At 35.3% G+C, this 15,241-nt stretch overlaps 1 protein-coding gene across 2 annotated transcripts in view; it reads right to left on the bottom strand.

The window, feature by feature from the left end:
- Positions 1-15,241, bottom strand: part of SAMTOR (S-adenosylmethionine sensor upstream of mTORC1) — an 86,768-nt gene that overhangs the window by 45,681 nt on the left and 25,846 nt on the right. For both annotated transcript variants that reach the window (XM_060305392.1, XM_030857595.2), the window contains exon 3: positions 8,747-8,917. In XM_060305392.1, coding sequence (XP_060161375.1) covers positions 8,747-8,917 — 171 coding nt within the window. The remainder of the gene's footprint in view (positions 1-8,746; positions 8,918-15,241) is intronic.

Here is a 15,241-nt window from a genome sequence, read left to right as displayed (position 1 = left end):
AAACAACAAATAACACACAAGGGAATCCCCATAAGGTTAACAGCTGATCTTTCAGCAGAAACTCTGCAAGCCAGAAGGGACTGGCAGGACATATTTAAAGTGATGAAGGAGAAAAACCTACAACCAAGATTACTCTACCCAGCAAGGATCTCATTCAGATTTGATGGAGAAATTAAAACCTTTACAGACAAGCAAAAGCTGAGAGAGTTCAGCACCACCAAACCAGCTTTACAACAAATGCTAAAGGAACTTCTCTAGGCAAGAAACGCAAGAGAAGGAAAAGACCTACAATAACAAAACCAAAACAATTAAGAAAATGGTCATAGGAACATACATATCGATAACTACCTTAAATGTAAATGGACTAAATGCTCCCACCAAAAGACAAAGACTTGCTGAATAGATACAAAAATAAGACGCATATATATGCTGTCTACAAGAGACCCACACAGACTGAAAGTGAGGGGATGGAAAAAGATATTCCATGCAAATGGAAATCAAAAGAAACCTGGAGTAGCAACTCTCATATCAGACAAAATAGACTTTAAAATAAAGACTATTACAAGAGACAAAGAAGGACACTACATAATGATCAAGGGATCGATGCAAGAAGAAGATATAACAATTGTAAATATTCACACACCCAACATAGGAGCACCTCAATACATAAGGCAAATACTAACAGCCATAAAAGGGGAAATTGACAGTAACACAATCGTAGTAGGGGACTTTAACACCCTCTTTCACCAATGGACGATCATCCATAATGAAAATAAATAAGGAAACACAAGCTTTAAGTGATACATTAAACAAGACGGACTTAATTGATATTTAGAGGACATTCCATCCAAAAACAACAGAATACATATTCTACTCAAGTGCTCATGGAACATTCTCCAAGATAGATCGTATCTTGGGTCACAAATCAAGCCTTGCTAAATTTAAGAAAATTGTAATCGTATCAAATATCTTTGCGGACCACAACGCTATGAGACTAGATTTCAATTACAGGAAAAGATCTGTAAAAAATACAAACACATGGAGGCTAAACAATATACTACTTATTAACCAAGTGATCACTGAAGAAATCAAAGATGATATAAAAAAATACCTAGAAACAAATGACAATGGAGACACGACGACCCAAAACCTATGGGATGCAGCAAAAGCAGTTCTAAGAGGGAAGTTTATAGCAATAAAATCCTACCTTAAGAAACAGGAAACATCTCGAATAAACAACCTAACCTTGCACCTAAAGCAATTAGAGAAAGAAAAGCAAAAAACCCCCAAAGTTAGCAGAAGGAATCATAAAAAACAGATCAGAAATAAATGAAAAAGAAATGAAGGAAACAATAGCAAAGATCAATAAAACTAAAAGCTGGTTCTTTGAGAAGATAAACAAAATTGATAAACCATTAGCCAGACTCATCAAGAAAAAAGGGAGAAGACTCAAATCAACAGAATTAGAAATGAAAAAGGAGAACTAACAACTGACACTGCAGAAATACAAAAGATCACGAGATTACTACAAGCAACTCTATGCCAAGAAAATGGACAACCTGGAAGAAATGGACAAATTCTTAGAAATGCACAACCTGCTGAGACTGAATGAGGAAGAAGCAGAAATATGAAGAGGCCAATCTCAAGCCCTGAAATTGAAACTGTGATTAAAAACCTTCCAACAAACAAAAGCCCAGGACCAGATGGCTTCACAGGCGAATTCTATCAAACATTTAGAGAAGAGCTAACACCTATCCTTCTCAACCTCTTCCAAAATATAGCAGAGGGAGGAACACTCCCAAACTCATTCTACGAGGCCACCATCACCCTGATACCAAAACCAGACAAAGATGTCACAAAGAAAGAAAACTACAGGCCAATATCACTGATGAACATAGATGCGAAAATCCTCAACAAAGTATTAGCAAACAGTATCCAACAGCACATTAAAAGGATCATACACCATGATCAAGTGGGGGTTATCCCAGGAATGCAAGGATTCTTCAATATACGCAAAGCAATCAATGTGATAAACCATATTAACAAACTAAAGGAGAAAAACCATATGATCATCTCAATAGATGCAGAGAAAGCTTTTGACAAAATTCAACACCCATTTATGATAAAAATCCTCCAGAAAGTAGGCACAGAGGGAACCTTCCTCAACATAATAAAGCCCATATATGACAAACCCACAGCCAACATCGTCCTCACTGGTGAAAAACTGAAACCATTTCCACTAAGATCAGGAGGAAGACAAGGTTGCCCACTCTCACCACTCTTATTCAACACAGTTTTGGAAGTTTTAGCCACAGCAATCAGAGAAGTAAAAGAAATAAAAGGAATCCAAATTGGAAAAGAAGTAAAGCTGTCACTGTTTGCAGATGACATGATACTATACACAGAGAATCCTAAAGATGCTACCAGAAAACTACTAGAGCTAATCAATGAATCTGGTAAAGTAGCAGGATACAAAATTAATGCACAGAAATCTCTGGCATTCCTATACACTAATGATGAACAATCTGAAAGTGAAATTAAGAAAACACTCCCATTTACCATTGCAACAAAAGAATATCTAGGAATAAACCTACCTAAGGAGACAAAAGACCTGTATGCAGAAAATTATAAGACACTGATGAAAGAAATTAAAGATGATACAAATAGATGGAGAGATATACCATGTTCTTGGACTGGAAGAATCAACATTGTGAAAATGACTCTACTACCCAAAGCAATCTACAGATTCAATGCAATCCCTATCAAACTACCACTGGTATTTTTCACAGAACTAGAACAGAAAATTTCACAATTTTTGTGGAAACACAAAAGACCCCGAATAGCCAAAGCAATCTTGAGAACGAAAAACGGAGCTGGAGGAATCAGGCTCCCTGACTTCAGACTATACTACAAAGCTACAGTAATCAAGACAGTATGGAACTGGCACAAAAACAGAAATATAGATCAATGGTACAGGATAGAAAGTTCAGAGATAAACCCATGCACATATGGTCACCTTATCTTTGATAAAGGAGGCAAGAATATACAGTGGAGAAAAGACAGCCTTTTCAATAAGTGGTGCTGGGACAACTGGACAGCTACATGTAAAAGTATGAAATTAGATCACTCCCTAACACCATGCACAAAGATAAAGTCAAAATGGATTAAAGACCTAAATGTAAGGCCAGAAACTATCAAACTCTTAGAGGAAAACATAGGCAGAACACTCTATGACATCAATCACAGCCAGATCCTTTTTGACCCACCTCCTAGAGAAATGGAAATGAAAACAAAAATAAACAAATGCAACCTAATGAAACTTAAAAGCTTTTGCACAGCAAAGGAAACCATGAACAAGACAAACCTCAGAATGGGAGAAAATATTTGCAAATGAAGCAACTGACAAAGGATTCATCTGCAAAATTTACAAGCAGCTCATGCAGCTCACTATGAAAAAAACAATCAACCCAATCCAAAAATGGGCAGAAGACCTAAATAGACATTTCTCCAAAGAAGATATACAGATTGCCAACAAACACATGGAAGAATGCTCAACATCATTAATCATTAGAGAAATGCGAATGAAAACTACAATGAGATATCATCTCACACCGGTCAGAATGGCCATCATCAAAAAATCTACAAACAATAAATGCTGGAGAGGGTGTGGAGAAAAGGGAACCCTCTTGCACTGTTGGTGGGAATGTCACTTGATACAGCCACTATGGAGAACAGTATGGAGGTTCCTTTAAAAACTAAAAATAGAACTACCATACGACCCAGAAATCTCACTACTGGGCATATACCCTGAGAAAACCATAATTCAAAGAGTCATGTACCAAAATGTTCATTGCAGCTCTATTTACAATAGCAGGACATGGAAGCAACCTAAGTATCCATCAACAGATGAATGGATGAAGAAGATGTGGCACATATATACAATGGAATATTACTTGGACATAAAACGAAACGAAATTGAGTTATTTGTAGTGAGGTGGATGGACCTAAAGTCTGTCATACAGAGTGAAATAAGTCAGAAAGAGAAAAACAAACACCGTATGCTAACACATATATATGGAATCTAAGAAAAGAAAAAAAATGTCATGAAGAACCTAGGGCTAAGATGGGAATAAATACACAGACCTACTAGAGAATGGACTTGAGGATATGGGGAGGGGGAAGGGTAAGCTGTGACAAAGTGAGAGAGTGGCATGGACATATATACACTACCAAAGGTAAAATAGATAGCTAGTGGGAAGCAGCCGCATAGCACAGGGAGATCAGCTGGGTGCTTTGTGACCACCTAGAGGGGTGCGATAGGGAGAGTGGGAGGGAAGGAGATGCAAGAGGGAAGAGATATGGGAACATATGTATATGTATAACTGATTCACTTTGCTCTAAAGCAGAAACTAACACATCATTGTAAAGCAATTATACTCCAATAAAGGTGTTTAAGAAAGAAAATGTGATACACACACACACACACACACACACACACACTGGAATGTTATTCAGCCATAAAAGAAGGAAATTCTGCCATATGCAACAACGTGGATATAACTTGAGGGCATTATGCTTAGGGAAATAAGTCAGACAGAGAAAAACACTTATGATCCCACTTAAATGTGGAATCTATAAAAACCGAACTCATAGAAACAGAGAGCAGATTGTCAGCGGCAGGAGGTGGAGGGGGAGAAAATGGTAAAGGTGGCCAAAGGGTACAAATTTCCACTTATAAGAGGAATCAGTTTCTGGGGATGTAATGTAAGGTAATGTTCTGTACGTGAATGTAGTTAACAATACTGTATTTTATATTTGAATGTTGTCTAAGAGAGATTTTAAAAGTTCTCTCCTCACAAACACACACAGAATTCTAACTATGTGAAGTAACTGCTGTATTAACTAACCTTATTGTTGTAATCAGTTTGTAACATATGCATGTATAAAATCATTACATCGTAACCTTAAACTTACACAACGTTATATGTCAATTATATCTCAATAAAGTTAGAAGAAAAAAAAAGTGACTCTAGTAGTAATAAATTTTTGGTTTTCATGAAATGTAAGTTAAAAAAACCCAAGGTATTTTTGCTATGTGAGCCATCACTATCTGAACTCGGAAATCAAAATGACTTGATTTTGTGATAACACTGGGAAAAAGATAACCCTTGCTAGCTACACTTGCTATCCAAAGTCGGAAGTCAAACAGATTTAGATAGTAACAAATACATATCTTCCTAAATAATAATATCTATAAATAAAGAGAGTAAACATCAGACCTTTGACTATTTCATCTACCTCTCTAGAAGTGTGTATGTGTAAGAGAGCGAGAAATTCTCTTTGGAAAAATTGATTATTATTTTGTATGAGTATCACTTTATATTTAGACACATAAAGTGGTAGATATTTATGATAAAATATAATGCAGAATGAGTGTTTTAATAGCACAGGAAGAGCAGTTTACACAAAATTTTTTATACTGCATGGTCTCTATTGTGTAAGAAAACAGTGCCTATTAAAAAGACTGGAAAGAAATACACCTAAATGTAACCAGGATTGAGTAATAATTTTTCTACACCTATAATCTTCTCTACATGCAAATTTTTCATACTGTTATCTTATTTCATCTGCAGTCAGGAAAATATAAAATACTGATTTTAATACAACATGATAAGTACTGTAATAGAGATATTAAAAGTTTGATATTGGTACCAGAGTACCAATTCTTTTGAGAAGTTCAAGTTAAGTTCTGGAAGGGAAGATGCTTCAAATATAGCCTAATATAATACAGCAACAGTTGATCAGAAAGAAGATATATTGTACTTGCAAATGCCAGAAAGTGAGAACATGCATGTGCCACTAGGGGAATTTAAACAGTTCCATAAGACTAGAATATGGGCTGCAATAATGGTAGGAGGAGTGGGAGGGATAAGTCTACATACACATGTTGGGGCCAAATGCTATACAAAGTAGTTTCTAGAATGAAGAAAATCTAAACCTAGCCATCCTAGGCTAAGATGTTTCAATGCGTAATTTCAATACTAAGTAAGTCCTGACCTATAACAATCATATTTCCTTCAAATACTTAAAACTACTTTTTCTCCTTTAAAATTAAAACAGAGACTGAAATTTCTTGACTATGGCAGGGGAGAGGCTGGTGGCAAATCCACTCCTCAGTAAACAACTATAACAAAGAACACAATCATCAAACACAACCATTTCAGGGCTCAAACCTAGGCAAACACGTTGCAAAGTGTTCATTCATGAAAACCAGCTAAATCTTAGCTAACAACAGTGGGGATCTGTGGTGTCTTTGCCTGAAGCCACTCTCATCATCCCCGCCCTTTGCTCAGTTGGTATGGAAGTTCTTTGAGGACAGGGCTGGCTGTGAGAAACAGCAAATTCCCTGCTGGAAGGGGTTAACAGGATTTGGAGCAGAGGGTGAAAAACCCACAGAACAATGTCAGTAAAAGTAACAAAATGGTAAGAAACAAACAGGGCAAGTCAGCAGCTATGCCAGCTTCAGGCTGCAGTTTTGGTTGGCCAGAGCTGTAGACTGGAAGACTGGTCAGAAATTTAGAAATTCCAGAAATATCCTGGAAATGAAAGAGGCACAGAAGGGCTAAATAAGCTTTCCACATAGCCTTGGTTGATTGGGAGGCTAAATGAACATGCACGGGAGACCCACGAGGGCCTGATGGAAAGCAAAAAGTGAGGCAGACTTGGAAACTGCCTGAATTTTAAATGTACTCCCAAATCAACACACATCCACTGGCAGAGGGTGGGAGCCTTACAGGCTGGAGAGGTGTTTGAGCACAACCTCTGACCTATCATTGACCCCTAATCTGTGCAGACACAAGTACAAACTGTAGGAAACCAGCCTAAAAAAATAAAAATAATAGTAATGTACAAACTACCAGGGAAACAGACTCCACAGATTAAGTGCAGGGAGATTACTAAAAACCACCACCACCATCGCCACCCTCCTTGGGGAAAAATCCAAAACAAGAGTTTCTATAACTTCAAAAATATACTGGACAGTTTTCAACAAAAAATTATGAGACATGCAGAGAAAAACAGGAAAGTGTAGTCCATATTCAAGAAAAAGAGCAGTAAATAGATTCTGAGTGAGCCCAAATGTTGTATTTAGCAAAGACCTCAAATCAGCTATTATAAAAATGTTCAAAGAATTCAAAGAAACCACGTTCAGAAGAGTAAAAGGAAAATATGACAATGACTTAACAAACAAAGTAATCTCAACAATGAAACAGAGACTATAAAAAAGAACGATATAGAAATTCTAGGGTTCACGTTTTCCATATGTACCTGTTTTTGATAGCACTGTTAACTATATAATTTCTTATGCTGGTCAATATTTTAAAAATATTCAAGAATGTTCGTAACACCTGAGTTATAAGATGTTTAGTAACTCATTATGCTTTGTAAGCTTTGTAGTAACCTTTGAATAAAGGTAAAGATCTTTTCCTACAGAACTAATCAAAGGTATATATTAATTTTTGAATGAAACTGCTTATACCTAACTAGATAATATTTCAACATGGTATAAAATCAAAGTAACCAAAGGTAATGTTATGTTGATATCTACAGGTTTGGAAATGTTTTAAGAGGTTAATTTAATTTTATTTCCATGGTTAGCCTGCAGTGTCTATTAGGAATGTTTCTAGAATTATTCGAGCTTAACATTTTCAAGAGAGTAATACAATATTACTTGATTCCACAAATTTATTCTGGTACTAAGGTATATAAATAATTTTAATACTACTAAAATTAATTGGATTATAATACATACACAATGAAATATTATTTAGCCATAAAAAATGGGAAATCCTGCCATTTGCAACAACATGGATGGACCTTGAGGTCACTGCACTAAGTAAGTCAGACACGAAAAGACAAATACTGTATGATCTTACTTCTATGTAGAGTCAAAAAAAAAGTCAAACTCATAGAAACAAAATCAGATTTGTGACTGTCAGATCACAAATTTAGGGATTGGGTGAAAGGTACTTCCAATTATAAGATAAATAAGTTCTGGAGATGTAATATCCAGCATGGTAACTATAGTTAACAATACTGTATTGTATATTTGAAAATTGCTAAAAGTTCTCATAAGGAAAAAAAATGGTAGTTAGGTGAGGTGAGGGATGGTTAACTAAACTTACTGTGGTAATCATTTCACAATATATATATTAAATCACTTTGTTGTATGTGTTAAACAGTGTTACATGTCAATTATATCTCAGTAAAACTGGGAAAATACTCATGTACTTATTAAATAAAATTTATGCCTATATGCATATATATAAATATTACCAGCAGGCAGATTTTTATATTGAAAATAAAGTAATGGGAATTGGTTCTATTAATAATCTTTCATTAATTCCTTATTTGTGATTTGTCAGTGGATAGACACTTTATATTTAATTTAATTGGATTTCACTGTTTTGATTCTTTGTATTACCATAAAATGTAACATTTAATGAATGATTCTTTCTCATTTTTAGTGAGAACAATTGATGTTATGGAACTACTAGTTTCCCAGATATCCCTTAAAATTTTATGCTACTTTCCTAATAATATAACAAATTTACATTTCTCAGACTAACATACGACCAGAGAAGCAAGCAAAATGCCCACTACTTGGTATAAACCATTACACTATTTTACATTATTAACACAGCTATCCAGGATAATGTTAATAATCTAAGTAGAAAAGTATACTTACTCAGTTATAAATTCAGGGTTTGTAAAGCTGAGGTTGGTTAAATGACCTTCAAGTTTAGAAGATTCATGCGTATTTAAGGCTGGAGTGGTCTTAGTGGCGAGTACAGCTCTTTTTTCATCTTTTTCAAGTGCTTTTCTCTTCCCACCATTTTGAAAATATTCTCTGCATACACTACAAGGCAAAATAAAGTTATATTTTAAAACAATAGGTATGAATATAAAATAAAATGGGAAAATATTAACCTTTATTAATCAAAATGGGAAATTTTCAAATTATAGTGTCCTATTTTTAAAATGTCACATTGAGGTAAGTTTGAGCACCTGTAGCATTTTCAAATTTTTAAAATTACCATACAACAAAGCATGATCATAGATTATGTTTAAAAGTGTTTTTTCAGAAGTACAATGTGCCTGTATGTTTTGCTGAACTTTATTCTTAGCTAAAACATAAGTTCCTCCAGAAAAGCTTAAATAACTCTGTTATTCAGTGACAGAATTCAAAAAGTAGTCACAGTTAACTCTGAGCCAGCTCTGCTGGTAGTAGACAGTTGTTTTTCAGATCCCTCCTGGTTTATAAAAACAAAGTCACACATATATACACTAATATGTATAAAACAGATAACTAATGAGAACCTGCTGTATAGCACAGGGAACTCTACTTAGTGCTCTGTGTTGACCTAAATGGGAAGGAAATCCAAAAAAGCAAGATATATGTATACATATGGCTGATTCACTTCACTGTACAGTAGAAACTACCACAACATTGTAAAACAACTATACTAATAAAATATATATATATATGTATAGTTATCACACAAAAGAGAAGCTCCATTAAACTATATCCAATTGCTGTTAAAAAAAAAAGTCACAAAATCAGGTTGCCAAAATATTAAGAATCATGCTATTTGCTCTGAAAGAAGAACATAAAAATCTGGTTAAGGTAAAAATGGTATCATATTATAAAGGTATACATTCAGAGAGAACAAAGGTTTTAACATAATAGTGATTTTTATAACACTTGGAAATTATTCCTGTCCATCAAGAGACCACTACTGCTTGTCCCAATTCTTATAATATAAATGGATATTAAAATGCAGATTTTTCAAGATGTATTATTTCAAACTCATTTAGTTTAGCCCATATCAGGTTGTTATCCGTAATCAGAAACTGATGACTGGCATTAAGATTAAACAATTTTCTTCATACCTAATACAATTTTAGGGTGAAAATAGTAGGGTACCATGCCTGGGTATGTAACAGGACAATAAACATGAACCACAGAATCAACTCAAAACACTTACTAGCTATTAAAGACAAAAAACTTAAAGGAAGCAAGACTGGTATGATCTGCCTCTGGCCCTTGAGCTTACAATATGACAGGAGATACATACTTAGACAATTAACTGATATACTTATCAAAGCTTAAAGTGAATGTAAATGAAGCTAAACAAATTTTCTTTATTTTTAGATTCTTAAACCACATTATTATTCCATATAGCTCATACTCTGAACAAGCTAGACTATTTTTCTCCATAAACACTCCTTGGTGCAGTTTCAAAAACACATGGCTAGAGAAGAAGTGAAAAATTAATTTAAAACTGATTTCAGCAAGTAGAACTATGGTGTCTAACGAAACAATGCTTATTTCCCCTCACACTTAAAGGATGCTATTAGTTCAATTTCAGTTTGTCTAAGTATCTAATAAAGACTTCTTTAACTTATCCTATGGAGATTTAATTTTAACTCAAATTATATACAGGAGTTGAAACTCATTTATCATTAATCAAACATTTATTAAGTACCTATCATGTGCCAGGCACATAGGTGATGGAAAAACAAATTGAAGAAGGCATTGCTGCCCTCAAGGAGCTCAGACTAGTGAAGGAGACAAATAATTATATATTGGGTTGGCCAAAAAGTTTGTGTGGGTTTCCAAAAGAAATTTTGGGGCCAACCCAATAGTAAAGAAAATACAATTGATGAATACCTAACGCCCAATCTAAAATCAGTAGTATAAGCTGATTTTAGGAAGATAAGTAGGAATAAATCAGGCTAGGAAGAATGTTAGTTAAGGAGGAAAGTGCTTTCCTGGCAGAGAGAACAGCATGAGCAAAGGCATGGAACAGAAAAGCATCATGGATCCCGCAGAGATAGACATCAGTTCAAGGCATGTGAAATTTAAACTGCCAGGCAGAAAATGGATGGATGGACTCATAAGTGAAAAGGCCCTAAGGCCAACACACATATAGAGAGGAATGACAGCCACATGACACTGGAGAGGTAAACAAACTTCAGATCATGCAAGACTGACAGGCCTATTTAGGAATGTGGTCTTTTTTAGAAATCTAATCTAATGACAGAAATGGTTTAGTGGTTTCTTCGAGTGGGGGGTGGGCTGACTACAGAGGTGTACACTAGAGCTTTTTAGAGTCGTGGAAAAGTTCTGTATCTAGACAGTGGTGATGGTTACACAAGTGTAAACAACTGTCATTACTCACTGAACTGTACACTAGAATGGGTATATTTTATTGAATATTAATTAAACCTCAGTAAGGTTGATTGAAAAATATAGCCTGAATCACCTTGGAATTAATACTAAAAATAATACCTTTATCATATAATATTTCACTAAGGCATGAAACACAAGGGTAAAGAGATTACTTACCTTTCTATTAGGTAGAACCACAAAGAGCTGCTGATATTCAGTAGTTCTTGACCCACAAAAATTGCAATTTTATGTGGTTCAATCTCAATGTTACCTAGACACTTGACTGCAAAATACTTAAAGGGCTAGAATTCCAGATACTCATAGGATAATAACCACCATCTAAACCCCAATCTCCCTACAAAACTTCCAAAAAATATACAAAACATTAGGAAGAGCAAATAAAAGCACACACAGTTCACACCTATGGCATAACTAGGAAACAGGAATAGCACCTTATTTTACATGTAATTGGGGAAATAAAAATCTGAGGCCAACTGAGTTGGCTTTGGAGTTACCCGAAGTACAGAGTCAGATGAGGACTGTGTAAGAGAGGAAGGTATGATGGGGTCTTAGAGGTGGCACAGAAAAATCGATAATACTAGCTAAGGTTCACCACAGAGAGAGTCCAACTCTGAATGGAGAGATCTTAAGACTTATGGGACATTGTGAAACAAGGCATTAGGCACAGGAAGACCAAAAGGAAAAAGTCTGGAAAGTATATGGGAAGGGCTGTCACCAAAGGTGAGAGCTCTGTGAAGATATTATTTCTGAGGGAGAAAGGAAGCACCTTGAAAAAAGGGGGTATCTCTGGAGGTGTGTTGATAAAGGGAAAGAATCAATTAAGAATAAAGAGCATACTGACATAAGTTAAACCTATTAAAAATTCATAAATCAGCCAAAGGAGGACAATACTTATTAAAGGAACTCCACTTTCATATCTGTAGCAATCAAGCAAGGATCTTTGGAATTAAGAAACAAAGCAAGCACCCAAACCTCTACCTATACCTCTATACACAGTCTAACATAAAAGACAAAACACATAAAAGAGATGTCCAATGAATCCAGCAATCGTACAAGTTTCTATTAGAAGGGAAGAGAAAGATATCACAACTTTTCAGTGGATGAAAATTCTCAAAAACACAGAAAATAACAGTTATAAAAGAGAAGAAAACTGTAACAACACTTCAATATTAATTATACATAATTAAGCAATGCAGATATGAAAAACATTTCAAATTTGAAATTAAATAGAAAACTGAGGATAAAGAAGAACTACATAAATAGATATTCCATGAATATGAATAGGCAGACTCAATACTGTCACTATGTTAGCTCTTCCCAAATTGACTTATACATTCAACACAATCCCAATCAAAAGCAGAGCAAAATATCTTATAGATAAAACAAATGGATTCTAAAGTGTACATGGATAAGCAAAGGACCCAGAATAGCCAACACAATATTGAGGGTGATGAACAAAGTTGGAGGACTGACACCATCTGATTTCAAGACTTAATATAAAGCTGTAACTATACCATTACTATTAGTAATCAAGGACAGTATGTTGTAGGCAGAACAATAGACAAGTAGATCAATGGAACAGAAGAGAGAGCCCAGATATAGATCCATGTAAATACATTCAACTGATCTTTGACAAAGGAGGAGTGGAGTAATACAGTGGAGTAAAGACAGTCTTTTCAACAAATAGTGCTGGAACAACTGGATATCGACATGCCAAAAAAATAAACCCTGACACAGATATTACACTCTTCACAAAAATTAACTCCAAATGGATCACAGACCTAAATGTAAAACACAAAACTCTAAAACTCTTAAGAGAGTTTTATAAATTTTTAGGAGAAAATCTAGATGAACTTGGGTGTTATATCTAAAAAGTCATTGCCAAATCTAAGTCACAACCCTTAAAAAAAAAAATTGAGACACTAGATTTAATTAAAATAAAAAACTTCTGCAAAAGACAATGTCAATAGAATGAGAAAACAAGCCATAGACTAGGAGAAAATATTTTCAAAAGATCTATCTCATAAAAGACTGTTATCCAAAATATATGAAGGACCCTCGAAACTCAACGTTACGAAAACAAACAACTTGATTAAAAAATGGGCAAAAGACCTAACAGACACCTCACTAAAGAAGGTGCAGATATCAAATAAGCATAAGAAAAAGACTCTCCATATCACATGTCATTGGGGAAATGCAAATTAAAATAGCAATGAGGTACTACTACACATTATTAGAATGACAGAAAACCAAAACACTAACACCAGCAAACGCTGGTGTGGAGCAACAAGAACTCTCATTCACTGCTAGTGGTAATGCAAAATGGTATAGTCACTTTGGAAGACAGTTAGGTAATTTCCCACAAAACTAAATATACTCTTCCCATAAAATCTAGCAATCAAGTTTCATGGTATTTCCAAAAAGAGTTGAACACTTACTTCCACACAACAACCGGCAGATGGATGTTTACAACAGTTTTTTTTTTTTTAAGATTTATTTATTTATTTACTTTATTTATTTTTGACTGCTTCAGGTCTTAGTTGCAGCACACAGGGTCTTCATTGAGGCATGTGGGATCTTTCGTTGTGCCACACAGGCTTCTCCCTAGTTGTGGCGTTTGGGTTTTCTCTCTCTAGTTGTGGAGCACGGGCTCCAGAGAGCACAGGCTCTGTTGTTTGTGGCACGCAGGCTCTCTAGTTGAGGCACTCGAGCTCAATAGTTGTGGTGCGCAGGTTTAGTTGCCCCACAGCATGTGGGATCTTAGTTCCCTGACCAGAGATCGAATCTGTGTCCCCTGCATTGTAAGGTGGATTCTTTATCACTGGACCACCAGGGAAGTCTCTACAGCAGTTTTGTTCGTAACTGCCAAAATGTGGAAGCAACCAAGATATCCTTCAGTAGCTGAAAGGATAAATAAGCTTTGATCCATCTACATGATGGAATATTATTCACCACTAAAAAGAAATAAGCTATCAAGCCAAGAAAGACATGGTGGAACCTTAAATGCACATTATTAAGTGAAAGATGTCAATATGAAAAGGTTAAATACCTTAATTCCACCTACATACATTCTAGAAAAGGCAGAACTATGGAGACGGTAAAACAGTCAGTGGTTGCTGGGTATGGGGTATGGAGGGAAGTTGGGGGGAGAAGGAATTAACAGTTGGAGCACAGAGGATTTTTAGAGCAGTGAAACTGTTCTGTATGATACTATAATGGTGGATACTTGTCATTATATATTTTTCAAAACCCATAAAATATATATTACCAAAAGTGAACCCTAATGTAAACTATGGACTTTGGATTCTAATGATGTGTCAGTGTGGGTTCATCAACTGTAACAAAGGTAGCACTATAGATGGATGTTGATTGTGATGTGACTGCCTATGTGTGGGGTCAGGATGTATGGGAACTACCTGTATTTTCTGCTTAATTTTGCTGTGAACCTAAAACTGCTCTAAAACAATAATGACTATTTGAAAGAAAAAAAAAAAAGAACACAGAATAGATCATGTGCCTCTTGATGCAGTACCCTGAGAAGGATACAATATCACCTATGTGATATTCTTGCTAATAATATGCTTAACTTGAACCTAATCACAAAGAAACAACCATACAAATCTAAACTGAGAGACAGTCTGTAAAACTTTGACTTTACAAAATGTCCATGTCATAAAAGACCGAGAATTTTCCTAGATTAAAGAAGACCAAAGAGGGATAACAACTAAGTGCAATGATACACACTGAAGGATTCAGGAGCAAAAGTCTTGTGATCTCTGCAACTGACTTTCAAATGGTTCAATAGAGAGTGCAGGGAAAAGGCAAGGGGGGTGTGGCGGGGGGAGAAAAAGGGGAAACGATACAAAATGAGACTAAAATAGAGCAACATTTTGTTTTTCAAAACTGAAGGAAATAAAGTGTGAGTCAAGGATTTTATATCTAGCCAAGTTATGCACCTTGTAACAAAACTACAGAAATATAGCTTTT

The sequence above is a fragment of the Globicephala melas genome, chromosome 9 (assembly GCF_963455315.2).
Source record: "Globicephala melas chromosome 9, mGloMel1.2, whole genome shotgun sequence".
NCBI classification, from domain to species: domain Eukaryota; kingdom Metazoa; phylum Chordata; class Mammalia; order Artiodactyla; family Delphinidae; genus Globicephala; species Globicephala melas.
Note: the sequence above shows the minus strand (reverse complement) of the source record. Positions and strands in the feature narration are given on the sequence as shown.